Raw genomic sequence first — 23,424 nt, 5'->3', positions numbered from 1 at the left:
CCAAGCATAGAAAGCAGCATAGCACACTGCAGTGTTTCCCAAGCTGTCTGGGCCAAAATTCACAGCAAGAAATTTGTCACTTTATACCTTAACCCAGTACACACACACACACACACACACACACACACACAGCTGTGAACTGCACAGTGTTTAAATTCTGGTTCTATCCACCATCTGTGTGACTTTGTACAATTGGTTTAACCTCACAGTGTATCAATTTCTGCTCCTGTAAAAGATAGTAATAATACTACCTATCTTAGAAGGTCTTTGTGAGGGTTAAAAGAATTAACATATGTAATATACTCCAAAGTGGGATGTTCTTATAGCTGAGTTTTCATTTGCAAGACTTCATTTGGAAATGGCTGGTCTATCTACTGCATTTCAATCTAACAAAATACTTGTTTTTTTGAATAGGCATTCAGGTATATGGACTTCTTTGAGAGCTCAGTTGGTAAAGAATCCGCCTGCAATGCAGGAGACCCCAGTTTGATTCCTGGGTCAGGAAGATCTACTGGAAAAGGGACAGGCTGCCTACTCCTATATTCTTTGGGCTTCCCTTGTGGCTCAGCTGGTAAAGAATCTGCTTGCAAAGAGGGAGGCCTGGGTTCGATCCCTGGGTTGGGAAGATCCCCTGGAGAAGGGAAGGGTTATCCACTCCTATATTCTGGCCTAGAGAATTCCATGGACTGTATAGTCCATGGGGTTGCAAAGAGTCAGACAAGACTTAGCAACTTTCACTTTCATCCAGGTATTTACATTAAATATTCCAAAATAACTATCTTTATCAATTAGAAGAGAAATTATTGCACCTGATTATTTTCATTTTCCTCACTTAGAAAATTGGCTTACACAATCTCCTACTAAGGAAAAAAAGTAATAACAGCACAAAAAAATCTTATTAATCCACCATGAAATCTCTGGTACTGAAACAACAGCTATTATAATTTGTTTTTATGGTATGACATTTTGTAAATATATTCCTGCCCTGATTATAACTTCTTATAAAGAAAAGACAAAAAGAAAATATTCTTGTCTCTTTCAAGGAGGCTGTCAAAATATAAAACTAAACTCAGTGTGCATTTGTAAAATATGGATTAATGTCACTCCAAAGTTTATGCATGGTTAGATCTGTCTTCTCATCAGTCAGAATTTTAGACTGGTGATGAAACAACAGGGAAACTGGAAGAAAAAAACAACTTCAAAACTGATTTCTACTTTTTTTCAGCTTTAAAAGATTAAAGCATTATGTTAAATGAGGAGTTTCTCAATAGAAGAAAATAATAAAATTTCCTCACATTTTCAAACTAAAATAGATTTGATCTTAACAGATTGACAATATTATATTGCAATTATTATAAGGAAATACCATATATAAAATTGAATTCCTTCAAAAGGACATTTTTTACATTCTCTGTCTTAGAACTTTTCTTTCTAAAGATAATGATCAGAAAAATGATACAGAAGAAAGACTGTTAATTATATTAATTCAGCTTCAGAAAGAGAATTCCTGTAAAACATGGACAAGATTACCAAATAAAATTGTAGTTTCATATCAAAACTTTGGGGACATTAAATGGATATAAATATGCATAAATAATTCAATTCATTTAAAAAAGATAGGCTATATTATCCACTTAAGAATGAGGATAAGACCTGTTTATGATTTAATTTAAGCTTTGCACACAATGTTTTCTTCGATTTCACAAGTTTATTTAAACATATAGTAGTATTTGCTAAGGAGAAGGAAATGGCAACCCACTCTAGTACTCTTGCCTGGAGAATTCCATAGACTGAGGAGCCTGGTGGGCTACAGCCCATGGGGTCACCAAGAGTGGGACACAGCTGAGCGACTTCACTTTCACACATTGGAGAAGGAAATGGCACCCCACTCCAGTACTTTTGCTTGGAAAATCCCATGGATGGAGGAGCCTGGTAGGCTGCAGTCCATGGGATTGCTAAGAGTCGGATACGACTGAACGACTTCACTTTCATGCATTGGAGAAGGAAATGGCAACCCACCCCAGTGTTCTTGCCTGGAGAATTCCAGGGACAGGGGAGCCTGGTGGGCTGCCGTCTATGGGGTTGCACAGAGTTGGACATAACTGAAGCAACTTAGCAGCAGCAGCGGTAGTATTTGCTAAACGTATACTATGGGAAAACTTCCATATAATTCTAATATTTTTTGTCTTAATATATGCATTTTATTGATGTATAGTTGACTAACAATGTTTCAAGTGCACAACAAGGTGATTCAGTTGCATATGTGCATATATGTTATATATCTACTTTTTAAATAGAAATCTGGCATTCTATTCATACTAAGTGGATGACACCTTCAAAGCAGCTCTGAATGCAGAACTCAAAGGCACGCCTATGGTGTCTCCTCATAATGCAGAAAGAGAAAGAGAGAGCGCGCATGTGTGTGTGTGACAGTGTATGTGTGTGTGTGTGTGTGCACACTCAGGCATGTCTGACATTTTACAACCCCATGAACTGCAGCCCGCCAGGCTCCTCTGTCCATGGGATTTTCCATGCAAGAATACTGGAGGGGGTTGCAATTTCCTTCTGCAGGCATATAATTCTATTATAATCATTTTTCTTACAGATACAGCTCATGTTATGTATGACACACACTCCTGAAAATATGTCTATACACAGATACTTAAAAATGGAATCACACTGGAAACATTGTGGCAGACCTTAATATCAATAGGAATGAGATACAATTTATAAACAATTTTATATACACTGAGTACAATTTTCAAATATCATATATGCTTGATTATTTTACTTAAAATAATGTAAGTCCAAACTCACTTATTTCCATCAATAGTTAATGAAATCAATTAGTATGAGTAGGATTCCATTTTCACGATCTTGAAAGACTTTTCTAGCATTTGAATTACTGCTGCTTTATAGGAGAGGAGATGTTAGTTGTAACTTGTGTGGTTGAGTATTAGAGCTCCCCACTTCTTCCAGCTCTGCTAATCACACCACTATTGGCTATACAATATGTGCTGTTCAGCTCTTGTTGAAAACTCTCTTTATAAATATTCCTTTGTCAGCACAAAAAGCAATTATTTCACAAAATCTCTTATAATATAAAAATGGATACTCCTACAATTAAATGCACTAAATCAAAAAAATTATATTTTTATGTCTCTATATAGTGGATATGGACATTTATGGACAGATGGTAATGAAAATGACTCTTTTGCTTTGGTTCTGAACTCCCCTCCCCTTCTGACTTTTAATATAACAAAATAAAAAAAGCAAAATTACTATTGGTCCTTTAGTGGGGCATTAAAATACCTTATTTATCACATACAGAGATAAGTTATAAAGGCATTAGTTAAAACAGCATTTTACACATCCAGCAAAACTACTTGGCAAGTTCCTTAGAAACAGCTGTAACATACAAATAAGATTCAATTTTAATAAAAGATTCTGTTTAGCTGGCAAGTAATAACTGCATTTTGCTGATACCATTTCATTGGATTCTCATAATGAAAAAATTCATAGGGCCTACTTCAGAAAAATTGTTTTGAAGGCTTTCTTCTGGCCACGTAAGACTGTTAGTGGGATAGAGAACAAAGATAGGGGTCAGTGAACAGCCCTTTGGCAAGAAGCGCAGGACACGCCAACGGGGCGGGAGCGCTTGCCCAGTCCAGCGACGGCAGAGGAGAGGAATACAACCTCGGCAGGAAAATCCAAACAGCCTCCCACCTTTCACCATTACAGCCTGTTCCATCCAGAAGTGAACATGCTCCTGGCCCACAATCCATCCAACTACTCACTGCACCTTAAAAGAGCCCACAAAAAGCCCCCCAAGCACAAAGCCTCTTAAGCTATGTGCTCACACAGAAGTTCAAACTGGAGGACTGAGTTTACAGAAAAGAAGGGAGTTCTTCTAGATGTCGAGAAAGGGTCTATATTTAATTTATTTTGTGAAGCAAATTTTATATTTTAACAACTTAATGAAAAATGAGATTTTTACTTTTCCACATATAAAATTCAAATAAAGGAGAGACAGTGGGATGTAACAGCCTGAGAAGTAAAGAGCTGTCCAGTCTTCACTATTGACCTACTGCGTGGTCCATTGCACAAGTCAAATACAGTCCTCATTTTTATTAGCCAAGAGAGTTCTTCGGTTCCAGTGAAACACACAGGGTTTTAGAACAAATTCAGCACCCAAATGTAAGTAAGACTTTCCTTTTTTCGTTTTCTCTAAAGAACTCCCCTCTCCTCTCCCCACACCCCGAAAAAACAAGAAAACATTTCTCTATCTATTATTCCTCACAGTCAGTGGGGCACCAGGGAACTTCTGCTATCTGGGCCACATCTGGCTGCTCATGGCTGTGCCTGCTCCTGAGTCTGTGGTCAGCTGCCTGGTGTGAGCTGGCCTCAGCTCGCACAGCTCAGCCATCCTCCATGTGTCAGTCTTGACCCCCCAGCTAGTTAACTAGGGCATGTTCTCAAAGGAGGTCAAAGGGAAGCAAAAGCAGAAACATGCAGGTGCTTTTTCAAACTTCTATTTTGTTTTGAGTTTACTAACCAACTCTTTTTTCTCCTCTACTGGCCTCCTTTTTCTTTTTTTCTTAAATTGTGGTAAAATATTCATAACATGAAATTTATCATTTTAACCACTTTTACGTGTACAGTTCAGTGGCATTAAGTACACTCAGGTTGTCAGGCAACCATCACCACCTATCTCCAGAACTTGTTTCATTTTGCAAAACTGAGACTCTACACTCACTAAAGAAGTCTCCATTCCTTATAACACTCGACTCTTCTAAATGCCTCATATGAGTGAAATCATACAATAGTTGTCCTTTTGTGAATGTCTTGTTTCACGTACCATGATGTCTTCAAGGTTCATCCACATTGCAGCACGTGTCACAGGTCCCTCCCTGGTTAAGGGTGAACAATATTCCCCTGTATATGTGTACCACCTTCTGTTTATCCACTAATTCATCAATGGATACTTGGACTGCTATCATCTTTTGGTTACTGTAAGTAATAATTCCATAAATATGAAAATGGGTATACAAATACCTCTTCAAGTCTCAGCTTTTCTCTTGGGTACATACTCAAAACTGGAATAGCTGGGGTCTTCCCTGTGGCTCAGGGGTAAAGAATCTGCCTGCCAATGCAGGAGATGCGAGTACCATCCCTGATCTGGGAGGATCCTACTTGCTATGGAGCAACTAAGCCCCTGCGGTAAACAACTGACCCTGTGCTCCAGAGCCTAGGTGCCACAGCTACTGGAGCCCGTGCTTTGCAACAAGAGAAGTCACGGCACGTGGGAAACCTGCGCCCCGCACCCAGAGGGCGGCCACCGCTCACCGCAACTGCAGAGACGTCCGCGCAGCAACAGAGACCCAGCACAGTCAAAAGTAAGTGAAATCATATTTAAAAAGCGGACTAACTGGATCTTAAGGTAATTCCATTTTTCTTATTTTGAAGGAACTGCCATACTTTTTTCCACATCAGATTTACAAGTTTACATTCCTACCAGCAGTGCACATGGGTTCCAATTTCTCCAAATCTTTACCAATACTTGTTATGTTAGGTTTATTTATTTTTTAATTAAAGCCATAGTACTGGGTGTGAAGTGGTATCTCACTGTGGTTTTGATACACATTTTCTAAACATCAAGTAGTGTTTGAACACCTTCTCATCTGCTCATTGGCTATCACTATAACTTCTTTGAAGAACTGCCGAGTAAAACTCCTCACCAATTTTTGAATCGGATTGTTTCCGTTTTGTTCTATATTCTACATACTCATCCTAGAACCAAAACAATAAGGTTTTCTTTTGAAAATAAAAACTCTCCTTTAAAAGTGAAACAGGAGATATACAAACTTCTACAACTTCTTACCACAAGCACAGAAAACTAGCCAATCTGATCACATGGATTACGGTCTTGTCTAACACAATGAAACTAAGCCATAATATGTGGAGCCACCCAAGACGGATGGGTCATGGTGGAGAGGTCTGCCAAAATGTGGTCCACTGGGGAAGGAAATGGCAAACCACTTCAGTATTCTTGCCTGCAAACCCCATGAACAGTATGAAAAGGCAAAAAGATAGGATACTGAAAGATGAACTCCCAGGTCAGGAGATGCCCAATATACTACTGGAGATCAGTGGAGAAATAACTCCAGAAAGAACAAAGGGATGGAGCCAAAGCAAAAACAACACCCAGCTGTGGTTGTGACTGGTGATAGAAGCAAGGTCTGATGCTGTAAAGAGAGGTACTGCATAGGAACCTGGAATGTTAGGTCCATGAATCAAGGTAAATTGGAAGTGGTCAAACAGGAGATGGCAAGAGTGAACTTCAACATTTTAGGAATCAGTGAACTAAAAAGGACTGGAATGGGTGAATTTAACTCAGATGACCATTATATCTACTACTGTGGGCAGGAATCCTTTAGAAAAAATGGTGTAGCCATCACAGTCAACGAGAGTCCGAAATGCAGTACTTGGATGCAATCTCAAAACCGACAGAATGATCTCTGTTCGTTTCCAAGGCAAACCAATCAGTATCACAGTAATCCAAGTCTATGCCTCGATCAGTAATGCTGAAGAAGCTGAAGTTGAATGGTTCTATGAAGACCTACAAGACCTTCTAGAACTAACACCCAAAAAAGATGTCCTTTTCATTATAGGGGACTGGAATGCAAAAGTAGGAAGTAAAGAAACATCTGGAGTAACAGGCAAATTTGGCCTTAGAGTACAGAATGAAGCAGGGCAAAGGCTAATAGAGTTTTGCCAAGAGAATGTAGTGGTCATAGCAAACACCCTCTTCCAACAACAAAAGAGAAGACTTTACACATGGACATCACCAGATGGTCAATACCAAAATCAGACTGATTACATTCTTTGCAGCCAAAGTTGGAGAAGCTCTATACAGTCAGCAAAATCAACAGTGGGAGCTGACTGTGGCTCAGATCATGAACTCCTTATAGCCAAATTCAGACATAAGTTGAAGAAAGTGGGGAAAACCACTAGACCATTCAGATATGACCTAAATCGAATCCCTTATGATTATACAGTGGAAGTGAAAATTAGATTTAAGGGACAATATCTGATTGACAGAGTGCCTGATGAACTATGGACGGAGGTTTGTGACATTGTACAGGAGACAGGGATCAAGACCATCTCCTAGAAAAAGAAATGCAAAAAAGCAAAATGGCTGTCTGAGGAGGCCTTACAAATAGCTGTGAAAAGAAGAGAAGAGAAAAGCAAAGGCGAAAAGGAAAGATATACCCGTTTGAATGCAGAGTTCCAAAGAATAGCAAGGAGAGATAAGAAAGCCTTCTTCAGCGATCAATGCAAAGCAATAGATGAAAACAACAGAATGGGAAAGACTAAAGATCTCTTCAAGAAAACTGGAGATACCAAGGGAACATTTCATGCAAAGATGGGCTCAATAAAGGACAATAATGGTATGGACCTACAGAAGCAGAAGATATTAAGAAGAGGTGGCAAGAATACACAGAAGAACTGTACAAAAAAGATCTTCATGACCCAGATAATCACGATGGTGTGATCACTCACCTAGAGCCAGACATCCTGGAATGCAAAGTCAAGTGGGCCTTAGGAAGCATCACTATGAACAAAGCTAGTGGAGGTGATGGAATTCCAGTTGAGCTCTTTCAAATCCTGAAAGATGATGCTGTGAAAGTGCTGCACTGTAGTGGCCACAGGACTGGAAAAGGTCAGTTTTCATTCCAATCCCAAAGAAAGGCAATGCCAAAGAATGCTCAAACTACCTCACAAGTGCATTCATCTCACACGCTAGTCAAGAAATTCTCAAAATTCTCCAAGCCAGGCCTCAACAGTACATGAACTGTGAACTTCCAAATGTTCAAGCTGGTTTCAGAAAAGGCAGAGGAACCAGAGATCAAATTGCCAACATCCACTGGATCATCAAAAAAATGAGAGATTTCCAGAAAAACATCTATTTCTGCTTTATTGATTATGCCAAAGCCTTTGACTGTGTGGATCACAATAAACTGTGGGAAATTCTGGAAGAGATGGGAATACCAGACCACCTCCCTGCTTCTTGAGAAATCTGTATGCAGATCAGAAAGCAACAGTTAGAACTGGACATGGAACAACAGACTGGTTCCAAATAGGAAAAGGAGTACGTCAAGGCTGTGTACTGTCACCCTGCTTATTTAACTTATACGCAGAGTACATCATGAGAAACACTGGGCTAGAAGAAACACAAGCTTCAATCAAGATTGCCGGGAGAAATATCAGTCACCTCAGATATGCAGATGACACTAGCTTTATGGCAGAAAGTGAAGAAGAACTAAAGAGCCTCTTGATGAAAGTTAAAGAGGAGAGTGAAAAAGTTGGCTTAAAGCTCAAGATTCAGAAAACTAAGATCATGGCATCTGGTCCCATCACTTCATGGCAAATAGATGGGGAAACAGTGGAAACAGTGGCTGACTTTATTTTCATGCGCTCCAAAACCACTGCAGATGGTGACTGCAGCCATGAAGAGACGCTTACTCCTTGAAAGGAAAGTTATGACCAACCTAGACAGCCTATTAAAAAGCAGAGACATTACTTTGCCAACAAAAGTCTGTCTAGTCAAGGCTATGGTTTTTCCAGTAGTCATGTATGGATGTGAGAGTTGGACTGTGCAGAAAGCTGAGTGCCGAAGAATTGATGCTTTTGAACTGTGGTGTTGTTGAGAGTCCCTTGGACTGCAAGGAGATCCAACCAGTCCATCCTAAAGGAAATCAGTCCTGGGTGTTCACTGGATTGACTGATGTTGAAGCTTAAACTCCAATACTTTGGCCACCTGATGCGAAGAGCTGACTTATTTGAAAAGACCCTGATGCTGGGAAAAATTGAGGGCAGGAGGAGAAGGGGACAACAGAGGATGAGATGGCTGGATGGCATCACCAACTTAATGGACATGAGTTTGGGTAAGCTCCAGGAGTTGGTGATGGACAGGAAGGCCTGGCATGCTGCAGTTCATGGGGTCACAAAGAGTTGGACACAACTGAACGACTGAACCGAACTGAACAATTTCTTAGTTCTAAGTACTATACCTAAATACTAAGTTCATTTGAAAAGATCCTGATGCTGGGACAGATTGAGGGCAGGAGGAGAAGGGGATGATAGAGGATGAGATGGTTTGATGGCATCACTGACTCTATGGACATGGGTTTGGGTAGACTCTGGGAGTTGGTGATGGACAGGGAGGCCTGGAGTGCTGCAGTTCATGGAGTCATAAAGAGCTGGACACGACTGAGCGATTGAACTGAAGTGAACTGAAGTACTATACCAGGCACCAAAAATAGAGAAATTAAAAGAACTAAATCTTTCTATTCAATGATTTCCCTTAATAGGAAACACAGAGAAGAACATGTAAAATTATAATAAATTATGCAATGCATTAGAAAAGAAGAATATAGAGAGTACTGCGCAAGTACAAAATTTTTGATGATGGGAAAAGCAATAGCAAAGGCACCAAAGGTGAAAGAGAACATGAAGCAACATAGGACCAGATGGTTATAGCAGAGACATGGGGCAGAGGCAGAGAGGTGCTGGTCAAACAGGCAAAGGCTAGGACCTACACACCACTGCTGTCATGACACGGGGCAGAGGCAGAGAGGTGCTGGTCAAACAGGCAAAGGCTAGGACCTACACACCACTGCTGTCATGACACGGGGCAGAGGCAGAGAGGTGCTGGTCAAACAGGCAAAGGCTAGGACCTACACACCACTGCTGTCATGACACGGGGCAGAGGCAGAGAGGTGCTGGTCAAACAGGCAAAGGCTAGGACCTACACACCACTGCTGTCATGACAAAAATCTTCACCTTCGTGCTGACACCCCTGGTGACTACTTCAACTAGACTGTGTAGAGAAGCAGACTGTACCCTGTGGATGCAGATGAAGTTACTCCTGGATATTCCTAATATTGTCAAGCCAGGACAAGAGGGTACACCTGAGACAGGCAAAGAAGGGAACACTCTTCCTTCGACATCAAAAAAGGGGAAATCCTTGGATTCTGCGTGGAGGACATGGATACTGTGAGTAAATTAGAGCCTATCTTGTGGTAATCTGTGGAGAGTAGGCAGTGATCCTCAGACTGAGGCTATAAATTGCTTAGAGCCTGTACTTCTGATGTGATTGGGTACTCAGTAAAGCTTTACTTAAATACTTCACTAGAGCCTAAAACAGATTTAAAAGAGTTAAGGGAAGGGACTATGTACAATCTTAGAAAGAAGAAGTCTCATGTTCTGAGAACTCCAGAGTGACCTAGAAGGATAAGGGAGCAACAGGGGCTCGGGGAACAGGCAGGGGAAAGGCAGCAAAGAACCTCCAGGTTAGATCTGTAGAATATATAAACATTCTTCAGGTATTGGTAGAAATTTCTAAGAGTTTTAGGAAAAAGACTGGACTTTCCGACCGTCTGAACAGATGGGAGCAGGGGTACAGTGTTCCTTTTACATTAAAGGAATATTTTTCGCTTCTAAACTTTTCATGCTCCTAAATTTAACTGGAGGAATCAGTTTCAACTCATGAAGTACTTCATCTTAGTTTTTCTTTCCTAGATCTTTCGGAAGGGGCTAGAAACAAAGACAAATCAAGCAGCAACCCTGAAATAGGAAATGGCAACCCACTCCGGTACTCGTACCTGCAAAATCCCATGGACAGAGGAGCCTGACAGGCTACAGTCACAGAGTCGAACACGACTGCGTGATGAGCATGTACCTGCGACAAGGACAGTAGGCCCAACTGTGTGTTTCACAAACATTTCCCTGGAAAAGGACTCCCACTAGGGCTCCTTAAAGAAATAAATGATACTAAATATGAGAACTGGGCCAGAAAATGTGAGGGTTAAGACTAAAGCACCTTGTTATATCAGAGATCATGGAAGTTTTCAGACTACTAAGACTGTATCAAAACAATGCAGGAACAACTTGAAGAAACTCCCCGTGATCAAAGCAGGAACAAGTGATCATCAATGAAAACACTAACTGCAGTGGGTTGAAACATCAAAACCACTTCAGTTTTGTGTACAAATTCATAAAGATAAATATTTTTAAATTAGGTTTCTTTGGAGGGTGCTGGGAACCAATTCATTGTTTTAAAAACTGATATATATAAAGAAATGTTTATCCTGCCTTTCCAATGTTATGTACCATTGAAAAACTTAATAACAAATGAAGGGATGTCATCTCTTTAGAAAATGGTCCCAAATAATACATGAAATAAAAGTGATAGAATTTAAATACCATGATTTTGCAATGCCTACTGAACTAATGAGTTCTGGCATTAAACATGACAAAAGAAAAGTAAATTAGAGGGGTTTCCTGCTGGCGCAGTGATGAAGAATCTGCCTGCTAATGCAGGAGGCATAGGTTCCATCCCTCGTTCGAAGATCCCACATGCTGTGGGGCAACTAAGCCCAAGCACCAAAACCCTTCTCCCTGTGCTCCAGAGCCTGGGAGCCACAACGACCGAGCCCGTGTGCTTGAGCTACTGAGGCGCTTGTGCCCTAGAGCTCGTGCTGCACAAGAGACGCCCCTGCAATGAGAAGCCCAGGAACCAGGAAAAGAGCAGCGCCCACTTTCCGCAACTAGAGAAAAGCGCACGCAGCAACGAGGACTCAGCACAGCCACAGTAAATAAAATTATAAAAATAGCAAATTATATATTACATGTCCTTTGACAGAAGAGTGCAAAAGTTTCCTATGAAGCAGTTTTGCTAAAAAAAACCTAATCTGAATTCTATAAACCTCTGGAATCAACTACCAATTTACAAGGAATATAGGAGACAATGAAACCTGTAGATTATGCCACACAGATGCAATAAGCAAAATCCACACTATGAAAAAATCTACAAGACAATATACTTCTTCAACTAAAAAATCGGGGGGGGGGGGAATAGATGAAAGAGAATTCCACAGAATAAACAGACTTAAATGCAATGTGTGGTTCTTGTTGGATCCTGACTGGAATAAACAAACTAAATACAATTTTGAAAGCCTACTGGCTATTTGATGATATTAAGAAAGTATTGTTAATATTTTTAAGTTTACTAATGGGATTATGGTTGTGCTCTGCAAAGTTTTTAAAAGTATATACTGAAATATTTATGAATGGAATGATATGCTGTCTGAAATTTGCTTCAAAGTAATATGGGAAAGGGGAGAGAAAATGAGAGTAAAGATAAAATAAGAGGAACTACAAGGTGATAATTAGTGAAGTACAGTGATTGATACATGAGAATGCACCTGTTTTGTCTACTTATTATTATTCTGTTTGGTCTCCTTTTGCATATGCTTGGAATTCTCCATTATAAAAAGTTAAAAAGAAAAAAAGAGGCATATAACCTCATTTTGTAATAAAAAATGATTCAGGGTATTCCATTTATTGATAATTTATGACCAAAAAGGAAAATTCTTAATGATACTTGAAGATATGAGAAAGGTTTATATAATAACCATTGTGTATCAATATATGTGGTAAATTAGGGGTAGTTTTTATTTTCTTATGTATGTATTTCACATTTTAAAATGTAATACAGTTAAAATTAACTTTTTAGAACTTGGAGGAAATGTCATGTATATTTTATTATTTAATTCACTTAATACATTTATTGTACTTAATAATACACGCTCTCTACTTGGCAAGAGGGAAATAATGGTAAACAATGACACAAGAAGAACCAAAACAACTAGGTAAAAGAATATGTGAAATGCAGGTCATTTCAGATGCTTTGAGGAAGGGATCAGTAACAGTCTCTATGAGGTAGTGGTCCTGAAGGGCTGAGAGGGTCAGCCATTCACAGAGCAGAGACGAATGTTCAAGGCAGAGGAAGCAAAGTATGGAGGTAAGAAAGAAGCATTCTGTAGTCAATGATAAACCAAGAAAGGTTTAAGTACTGAATTTGTGGAATTCAAAATTTAATTGCCATCAAGGTTATCATGCATATTAAATTTCTCTTTTAAATTTGAGAATAATGAAAATACATTTAAAAGATAAATATATTAAAGTTATATTAAAAAGTTTTTTAAGGTGTTGTGAAAATAAAGATAATCAGATTTCTTTTTATATGCAAGATAATATATAATATTTTACACATAGTATTTCAGATGAACTAAGAAATTACCTTGGACAAATCTCTGAAGTTACTTGGCAAAGTAAGATCCAGTTCTTCCGATTCATAATTAGTAATGACCCATGGAAACACAGGATACTGATTTAAGTCATTGTAAGTCCGTCCTAGAAGAGAGAAAAAAGTCATTCTTAATTTAGAATAGTAAGATGATAAACATTCTGGAATATATTTTATTAAAAATAACAAGAACAACAATTTCTGAGTGCCAAACACTGTTCCCAGTGCTATCATTTATTCATTATTTCATTTAATTTTCACAATAACTCTATGAAAATAGGATCACCCCATTTTATAAATAGAAAAGTGAGGCACAAAAGTTTATGTAACTTGCCCCAAATCATGGAACTCGCAATGGTTGAACTATATTTAAATCTAGATGCTCTGTACCCATGCTAATGTTCTTATAAATTCCACAGCTATTTGTATTAATTGAAACAAAAATAATCTTCACTAAGAATTTAAAAAACAATTTCCTATCACATAAGAGTTTTTCAAAACCAGAATCCTTTCTCTGCCATTAATTAACTAACCAATCAACCAACCAACTAATAAACCAAGTTCAAGTGACTTAACCCCTGTGGGCATTCATTAGTCACCTGTAAAATGATGAGGTTATTCTAAATAACTCTGAAATTCCTGTGAAAGCTTTCAAATTCTATGCCCCTTTGAATATAATTCATGGCATCATCGAGGCTGCTTATTTAATTCCCAAATGATGCCACACAATCTTCTATGCTTCTTCTAAATCAAAGACATTCAATGACACATTCGGGTCTATTAACAATATGAATAAAGCAAAGGGTGAGGTAGCCCATCCATGTAGAAACAGCAGCTTTCTGAATATCACCACTTTAGGGAGGCAGGCTCAGTAGGTGACATCACTGTTTCCAAAGTAAAAACACTGCCCCCACCATTTTATTAGTCTATAACCTATATTTAGCTAGATTTAATGTGAACAAACTTTTATGGCTAACATATAAGGGAGATAAATATATTAATATTGCTTGAATTCCTTTTTTACAGTGTATTCTATCCCCTTCTTTCTTTCCCAGTTCTCAAATATATACGGATGTCATATCAACATACAGCTGAGTATTACACTAGCTCTCCACACAGATTCTCGGTATCTAAGCCTTCCTCATGATTTGATGTTTTTAGCATTTTATTTCATTCTATTCATCATAAGCTTGAGGCCTGGAAACAGTCTTACAAAATATGAATAATAAGATAATTTTAATTCAGATGTAATTATCACACTTCATATTTCTGTCAGTTTTAATTTCTCCCAGAAAAAAATAAATGAACTTAGTAGCAAAAAGCAGCCTATTTTGATATCCCTTTTCTCTTGCATTTTTCTCTCCTTCTGATTGAGATCTTATCATCAGTAAACAATAAAATACTTTTGTTATCCTATATGCTTAAAAAATCAAGTTTATTGTACCTACAATAAAAGAGTACATACCTGCTCATTGTCAACAGACTCTTGTTAATTAAGTTAAATTCAATATATAACTACTGAATGCCTGTGCTTAGTCACTCAGTCGTGTCCAACTCTTTGTAATCCTATGGACTGTAGCCCAGCAGGCTCCTCTGTCCAGGGGGATTCCCCAGACAAGAATACTGGAATGAGTTGTCATGCCCTCCTCCAGGAGATCTTTCCAGCCCAGGTAAGATCCAGGTCTCCCACACTGCAGGCAGATTCTTTACCATCTGAGCCACCAGGGAAGCCCAAGAATACTGGAGTGGGTAGCCTATCCCTTCTACAGGGGAACTTCCCAACCCAGGAATTGAACCGGGGTCTCCTGAATCGTAGGCAGATTCTTTACCATCTGAGCCACCAGGAAAGCCCAATCTACACCTAAGGTTCTCATTTAATCTCCAACCATTCAGTCCTTAAACTCTTTTTTATTTTGAAAATGAACTCCTATAAAGTAACTTGTAGGTTCTGAGATGCTAAAGCCTAAGGCATGACCTGTATTCATTCTGAATTCCCCCTCACCTCTGAATCACATTTGATACAGAGGCCTACACTTTTCCCTCTCCCTCTCCCGTTGTGTCTCAAGCCATTTGTTTCAACTTAGTTCTCCTACTAAATCTACAATTTCTGGGATCACTGATCCTCTTCTCTTCCTTAACAACTTTCCTCTTTCTTTTTGTCCTGCTCAAGAGCAGGCCCCAGACCTTATCTCACTGCTTTCTGCATCATCTGGCTTGGTAATCTCATCTCTATCTCTTGGTGATTAGTCTCTATGCAGATGAAACCCAATGTCTTTCTCTAAGTTCCAAATGCCTTCTATACTTCAGCATCTCTTTTTGATATATTGTATGCCTTGCTAGCACAGTAAAATCATCATCTTTCTCTAGATCAAATTTTTTCCTTCTTTTTCCTTTAATAGCACCACGGTTTCCCCCATGATTTAGAACAGAAGCCTGGAAGTCTTTTCTGACACTTTCTTCTCATTTACTCTCAGCATTCAGTCCTCTGGATGGCAGATGGTTTGTACCTTGTAAATTCTTGTGTTATCTAATCCTTTGTTTTAATTCCTACTGTCACCTCTCTAATGCAGGCCCTCATTACTTTTTATGTGCAACTGCCTCCTAACTTTTGCTCTCTACCGAGACTCCCTGCACCCTTCTTTATCCTTCATACGGCTTCCAACTTTTCATACAGCTCTGATATTGCTCATTTGTTCAGAAACTGTCAAAAACTTCCCTGTGAATTGACTGCTAATTCCTCAAATTGAGAGAAAATCTTTCATAATGAATGTCTCCACACAATCTTTTTAGTTTTCATTTTCATCATACCTTTATGAATATATGTACACACACAGTATACTAATAATCATTCTTTAGCTATATTTCATTTTTTCCTCATCTTTGTATGTTGCTTATGCTTTCAGCTTTACATAGAATGACTCCATTCATATGCATACTCCAAATAATCTAATAGCACAATTAATAACTTATCATTTGAAATAAATCAACATATGGGCTTAAATTACCTGCTATTGTGTTGAGAAACATCAAGTACTCAAAGTTTGAAATCTCCCTGTGCTGCCATCGCTGGGTCATATTAGAAGCTTTAAAAAGTTGACGTGGACTAGCTAATGAGATACGCCTGCAAGAAAAAGAATTTGATGTGGAATCAATTTAAACTTAAGATTAGTTATATCAATAATAAATCATGACTTCTGGGCTCATTCGAATTGATGTATTTATATTAATGAACACTAGAGGCGTTTCAATCTACAATTAATGCTTAAACAAATGATTTGGATGAGCCACAGGTCTATTATCCATGTTCTATTCATTAAGGTAAGCTGTCATTACAAAACCATTATAATAGCTAGCTCTATAAATTGATTAATAACAGTATGATTAATAATTCACTGCTTTACTGGTATAAGAGCTATTATAGTTACTAAAAAATACATATAAAAGTGTATACACATCTTTATCAGTTTTTATAGTCATCTCTTAAAGAAAACATATTTGTACATTATTAATTTAAACATCATGTTTTTCATACCTATTGTAACAGAGGAAAGAGGATTCACTCTTCAGGTGTCTATTCATCGGTTGAGATAAAGGTAAGAGAAACTATTTTTTTATATACCCTAACAATATACCAAGTTTTCTATTTTCTTAATGTAATATAAATACAAAAGGACATAACTGACCAACACTAAGTAGCAGTGGGAAATAGGTGGCAGGATTAAATACATTTGGAGCCCAGAATCTCAGAGAAGTATGCTGTCCTAGTTCTTCCTACCACTAAGGACAAGATACCTATTTTTTTTCAAGCTTAATTTACAAAGGTGTAATTTACATACCATAAAATTTATGCATGTAAGTGTACTATTCAATGCGTTTAAAGTAAATGTCTAGAGTTGTGCGATTATCACCACAATGTATTTTGGAACGTTTTAATCACCACAAAAAGTCGCCTTGTGCCTATCTAGAACTAACGCTTAATTCTACCCCTTGCTCTAGGCAACTATCAATCTGCTTCCATCTGTATGAACTTGCCTTTTCTGAACATTTCAGACAAATGGAATCAGACATCATGTTACCTTTTGCATTAGGCTTCTTTCACTAACCATAATGTATTTCAGATTCATCACTGTGGCAGCATGTATAAGCAGTTCATTTCTTTTGATTGCTAAGTAGTATTCCACTGTATGAATACAGAACACACCACATTTTAAAAATTCATTCACCAACTGATGGACATTTAAATTATTTCACTTTTTAGCTTTTATGAAAAATGCTACTAGGAACATTCATGTATATGTCTTTGATAAACATATGGTTGTATTTCTTTGGGGTAGATTACTAGGAGTGAAACTGCTGGGCTGTACGCTGACTTTAACTTTATGAGAAACTGCCAAATGGTTTTCCATTATACATTCCAACAAACAATGCATGATGTTTGAACTTTTCCACATCTCTGCCAAAACTTACTATTGTAGGTAGTTTTGATTATAGCCATACTAGTGAGTATAAACTGATATCATTTTAATGTACACTGTTGAATTTCCTTTCATGTGCTACTTAGCCATTTACTTTCTTTGAGGAAATTACTATCAGATCTTTTCTTCATTAACTGGGGGGCTTCTTTCATCCTATATTGAGTTGTAAAAGGTCTCTATACATTCTGGATGCAGTTCCTTTACTAGATATATGATGCACAAAATTTTCTCAGTCTGTGGCTTATCTTTTCATATATTTAAGTGATGCATTTAAAGCACAAACATTTTAAATTTTGATTAAATCCATTTTCTAATTCTTATGAACAGTGTGTTGACATTCATTTTCTTGCATGTGACTTTCCAATCATTACAGAAGTATTTATTTAAAGATTACCCTTTCCTCATTGAATTGTGTTGGCAACTTTGTTAAAAAGCAACTGACCATAAATGCAAGGGCTTATTTTATTTCTTTATTCTTAATGTAGTTTCATTAACTTATACGCCTATCATTGGATAAATAGCACACATTTTGATTATTGTGGCTTTATGCTAAGTTTTGAAATCAGATAGTTTAAGTTTTCAAATTTTGTTGTTTTTCAAAATTGTTCTGGCAAATCTAGATTCATTGTATTTCAGCTGAATTTCTCCCAAAAAGTGTACTAAATTTTGATAGGGATTGTATTAAATTTATAGATCTGAGGAGAATTGACATCTTTATACTGAACCTTCTGATCCATGAATATGGAACATTTCCATCTGTCGACGTTGTCTTCAATTTCTAACAGCCGTTTGTTATGCATTTTTCATTGTAAAAACTGTACATGTCTTTGTCATCTAGGAAAAAGACACTTCTAATCTGGATGCCTTTGCCTTTCCCCTCCATCCCTTCCTTTCTTATCACACAGGCTGAAATCCCCAATGTAATTTTAATAGAAGTGGTGAGAATGGAAGACATTCTGGCTTTCCTGACAGTAGGGGCAAAGCATTCCGTCTTTAAACAGTAAGTACGGTGTAGTATGGGTGAAGTATGGGACTTTTTGGTGGCTGCTGCTTACCTGTTTATCCTGTATTCTATTAACTATGTGCATAATACTGATTTTCAGATTTAAACCAGTTTGAGTTCCTGTGATAAAACCCATATGGCTACCTTATAATCCTTTTTGTATACTGCTGGATTTGGTTTGGCAATATTTTATAAAGCATTTTTGTGTATGTTCATTAGGGTTATCAGTCTATAGTTTTTTCCTTGTGAAATCTTTGCCTGGCATTGACAATAGGGAAAAGATGGCCTCACAGAATGAGTTGGTAAGTGTTTCTTCTGTATCTTCTGAATGAGTTTGTGAAGGGTTGGTATTTTTCTAATTTATCTATTTAATAAGATTCATCAGTTAACCCATCTGGGCCTTGACTCTTCGGTAAGATTTTTGAATTCTAATCCAATGGATCTGTCACAGGTCTATTCAGAGTTTTAATTTCTTCTTGAGGAAGTTTTGGCAATTCTGACTGTCCAGGAACTTGTCCATCTCATCTCAATTGTCTTAATTTGTAAGCTGATATTTCCTGCTAATGTTTTTAATTTCTACACGATCAGCAGTCCAGTCCCTTCTTCCATTTCTGACTTTGCTAATTCATATTACCTCTTTTGTTCATAGTTAGGCAAAGTATGTCAATTTTATTGAGCTTTTCAAAAAATCAGCTTTGCAAAGTTCTAACCTGTTACATGTCCACAAATTCTTTGCTATTTTCTCTTTAAGAGAAGGAACTTGATTCTCCTGCCAAGGGGCCTGGGCTGTATTTAATAACTCTCCTGAAACAAATAAGATGTAGCAGAAATGATGGCTTGTGACTATCAAGAGCAGGTCATAAGAAGACACTGGGGCTTCTACCTCATTCTATCTGGGATCAATTGCTCAAAGTCATGAACTCACTCAAAAGCAGCCTATGGCGAAACAGGTTTGGCACAGACCAGAGTCCTACTGCCACAGGGCGTGGGAGTGTATCAGCTTACAAACTCCTCTAGCCCAGGATGACTACAACTCCTACTGATATTTTGGCTATTATCTGTTGATTCTATATCAGTTGCAGTTAAAAGAAGATACTAAATAAAAAACCTGATTAAACACTAATCAAAAACAGCCCAAATCAATACAAAATTAGGTATGTTAAAAGTAAACTGCAAGTTTCTACTGCTAATGCATTTCAATCAATATAAAAATTTCAGTGTTAAGTCTCTTCTTAGTTCTTAAATTAGCTAACTGAATTGATGAAAATTAACAACTACTAAGAAATAAAACAGGTAATGATCCTGCTTTTTAAATACAGACAACTGGCTAGCACACAGGAAAGAGCGATATAACCTGACACTCTTCCAATTCCCTGTACTGGGAGAGACGCTTTGGCATTTTAACATTCCTTTCACATAGTTATTAAGTTACTTTGAACAATATAAATGCTAGTTATTAACTCCACATGTATATACAAAATTAATATTTGAACTCTGATTTATCGGAGGTTAAAGATAAAAGTTTTAATTAAATATATTGCATGCAAAATCCTTAACATATGGATTTGATATTGAAATCAACAGAAAAAATTGAAACAAATATGACATAATAAAGCAAAGTCTAATCATTTTAATCAAAATGATAAAAAGTTTAATGATTTATTATACATATTAAGTGATGGTACATTTGAAAATGGGTATGAAATAAGCACTTCTGTAACTTAGGTATTTTAAACATGCAGAGCCTCTTTTTCACTGATCTTTGCTGGGATAAAACATAATATAATAACATCTACCAAACGTAAATGTATGGTTTAATAACTTTTGAATATACCTGTTTCTGTAACCAATCATCATAGAAACACTCCAAAAAGCTAAGTCCTTTGTCCTAGTTCCTGGTAACCAATGATCTGCTTTCTGTCACTATACGGTTTTGCTTCTATAACAGTCTCATATAGATAGAATCATATAATTTCACATTATTTCTCAATCCCTTCATGTAAGGAGAATCATAGCCCATGACGGCCATGACGCCTGTAGCACACAGCTTTGTTTACTAATGATTCTGAGACTCATCCATGCTGCTGAACATGTCAGTGGTCAACTCCTTTTTATTCCTTTTGAAATTTGTTTTATATCTTTTAATTAGATAATAAAAGTAGTGAATCTACATTTTTATGAATTGGAAAAATAAAGATTTTGGAAGTAGATAAATTGAAACCTTAAATTCTATAATGTAGAGATAATTGCTGATATTTTTTAATTGAAGTGTAGTTGATATACAATATTGGGTTAGTTTCAGGTATATAGCAAAGCGATTCAGTTATACGTATGTAAATATTTTTCATATTATTTTCCATTATATGTTAGTATAAGATACTGAATATAGCTACCTGTGATATTCAATAAATCTGTGTTGTTAATTTTATATATAGTAGTGTGAATCTGTTAATATCAGGCTCCAAATTTATCCCCCCATCACATTTCTGTTTTGGTAACTGTAAGTTTGCTTCTTATGTTTTTGAGTCTGTGTTGCTGTTTTGTAAATAACTTCTGTATATCATTTCATTGCATGGACGCACTACAATCTACTGATCCATTTACAGTTGATGGACTAGAAATGTTTCAATTTGGGACTACATGAATAACACTGCTATTAATATTTGCTTACAAGTGAATGTGTGTACATATATTTTCATTATTCTCTATAATCACCTAGGAGTGGAACTGACAGGACATAAATTAAGTATATAGTTAACTTAATAAGAAAACTGCCAAATTTTCCAAGGTGACTATACTAACTTGCATTCCTACTGGCATGGTTCTTGAGTTTCTCACGCTGTATACTGATTTCACACTATTTATCTATTTGTTTATAAAACTCAGGTGTACCAATTACTTTACACTGTGTAAAATTCATCCTTTTTAGGTGTACAACGCAATGAGTTTTGCCAACAAACACAGTCGGGTAACACAACAAAGTCAAGACAGGAAATATTTCCATGTTATCAAAAAGTTTCCTCACACTCTTTTGTAACTAATAGTCCCTTTTCAATTTCAGTCTCTAGAAACCATTGATCTGATTTTTGTCCAAGTAGTTTCATTTTTTCCAAAATATCATATAAATGGAATCACACTATACACAGATTGTATACACAGTATACAAGCACAATATACAAACAGTTGGCTTCTTTCACCTAGCACCATACTTTTTATTTTAAACTTCTTTATTTTATACTGGGATATAGCTGATTAACAATTTTATGACAGTTTCAGGTGGACAGCAAAGGGACTCAGCCATATGTATAAATGTATCCATTCTCCCCCAAACTCCCCTTCCATCCAGGCTGCCACATGACATTGCCACATTCCACGTGCTATACAGTAGGGCTTTGTTGGTTATCCACTTAAATATAGCAGTGTGTACATGTCCAACCCAAACTCTAACTATCCTGTTCCCCTATCCTTTCCCTTGGCAACCGTAAGTTCATTCGCTAAGTCTGTCAATCTCTGTTTTATAAGTATGTTCATTTGTATCATTTCTTTTTAGATTCCACATATATGGGATGTCGGGCTTCCCTGATAGCTCAGTTGGCAAAGAATCTGTCTGCAATGCAGGAGACCTTGGTTTGACTCCTGGGTCAGGAAGATCTGCTGGAAAAGGGATAGGCTACCCACTCCAGTATTCTTGGGCTTCCCTGGTGGATCAGCTGGTAAAGAATCTGTCTGCAATATGAGAGACCTCGGTTTGATCCCTGGGTTGGGAAGATCCCCTGGAGAAGGGAAAGGCTACCCACTTCAGTATTCTGGCCTAGAGAATTCCATGGACTGTATAGTCCATGGGGTTGCAAAGAGTCAGACATGACTGAGCAACTTTCACTTTCACTTTACAGGGGATGTCATACAATAAATTTATCCTTCCTGTCTGACTTACTCAGTATGACACTCTATAGGACCATCCATGTTGCTGAAAATGGCATTATTTCATTCTTTGCAATGGCTGAATAATACTCCATTGTACGTATGTACCACATCTGCTTTATCCACTCCTCTGCAAATGGATATTTAGGTTGCTTCCATGAACAGGGTTGCAGTGAACACTGGGGAGCATGTATTCTTTCGTTTCATGTTTTTCTCTACATATATGCCCAAGGGTAGGATTGCAGGGTCATATGATAGCTCTTTATTTAGGTTTTGAAGGAACCTTCATACTGTTCTCCATAGAAGCTGTGCCAATTTACATTCCCACAAACAATATAGGAGTGTTCCCTTCTCTCCATACCCTCTCTGGCATTTCCTGTTTGGGGACTTTTTGATGATGGCCGTTCTGACCAGTGTGACGGGAGACTTCACTGTACTTTGATTTCCATTTCTCTAATAACTAGCAGTGAAGAACATCTTTTCATGTACCTCTTGGCCTCCTGTATGTCTTCTCCAGAGAAATGTCTATTTATGTCTTCTATCAATTTTTTGATTGGGTTGTTTCTTTAGATACCATCATACTTTTAAAATTCATTCACGTTCTTCTGTAAATTGGAGATTGTTCCTCTTTAATGCTGAGCAGTATATCTTGTTGTATGGATGAAACATACCATAATTCGTCCATTCACTAGTACATGACCATTTTGGCTAGTCCCAATTTGTTGTTCATAGCTGTATCAACATTTATGAATAGGTCACTGTATGAATACACATATTTTCATTTCTCTAGGGTAAATGCCTTTGAGTGAAACTACAAGGAGATAGTTCATGCACGGGATCTTCTGAAGAGGTCCACATTATATTCATTACCT

The 23,424-nt window shown here is 37.4% G+C and overlaps 1 protein-coding gene across 7 annotated transcripts in view; it reads right to left on the bottom strand.

Annotated features, from left to right (window-relative positions):
* Nucleotides 1-23,424, bottom strand: part of LRBA (LPS responsive beige-like anchor protein) — a 757,395-nt gene that overhangs the window by 197,504 nt on the left and 536,467 nt on the right. For all 7 annotated transcript variants that reach the window (XM_024977540.2, XM_024977539.2, XM_024977542.2 and 4 more), the window contains exons 43-44: nt 16,159-16,274; nt 13,148-13,260 (exon numbers count right to left, since the gene is read on the bottom strand). In XM_024977540.2, coding sequence (XP_024833308.1) covers nt 13,148-13,260; nt 16,159-16,274 — 229 coding nt within the window. The remainder of the gene's footprint in view (nt 1-13,147; nt 13,261-16,158; nt 16,275-23,424) is intronic.

This window comes from Bos taurus, chromosome 17, assembly GCF_002263795.3.
Source record: "Bos taurus isolate L1 Dominette 01449 registration number 42190680 breed Hereford chromosome 17, ARS-UCD2.0, whole genome shotgun sequence".
Taxonomy (NCBI): Eukaryota; Metazoa; Chordata; class Mammalia; order Artiodactyla; family Bovidae; genus Bos; species Bos taurus.
Note: the sequence above shows the minus strand (reverse complement) of the source record. Positions and strands in the feature narration are given on the sequence as shown.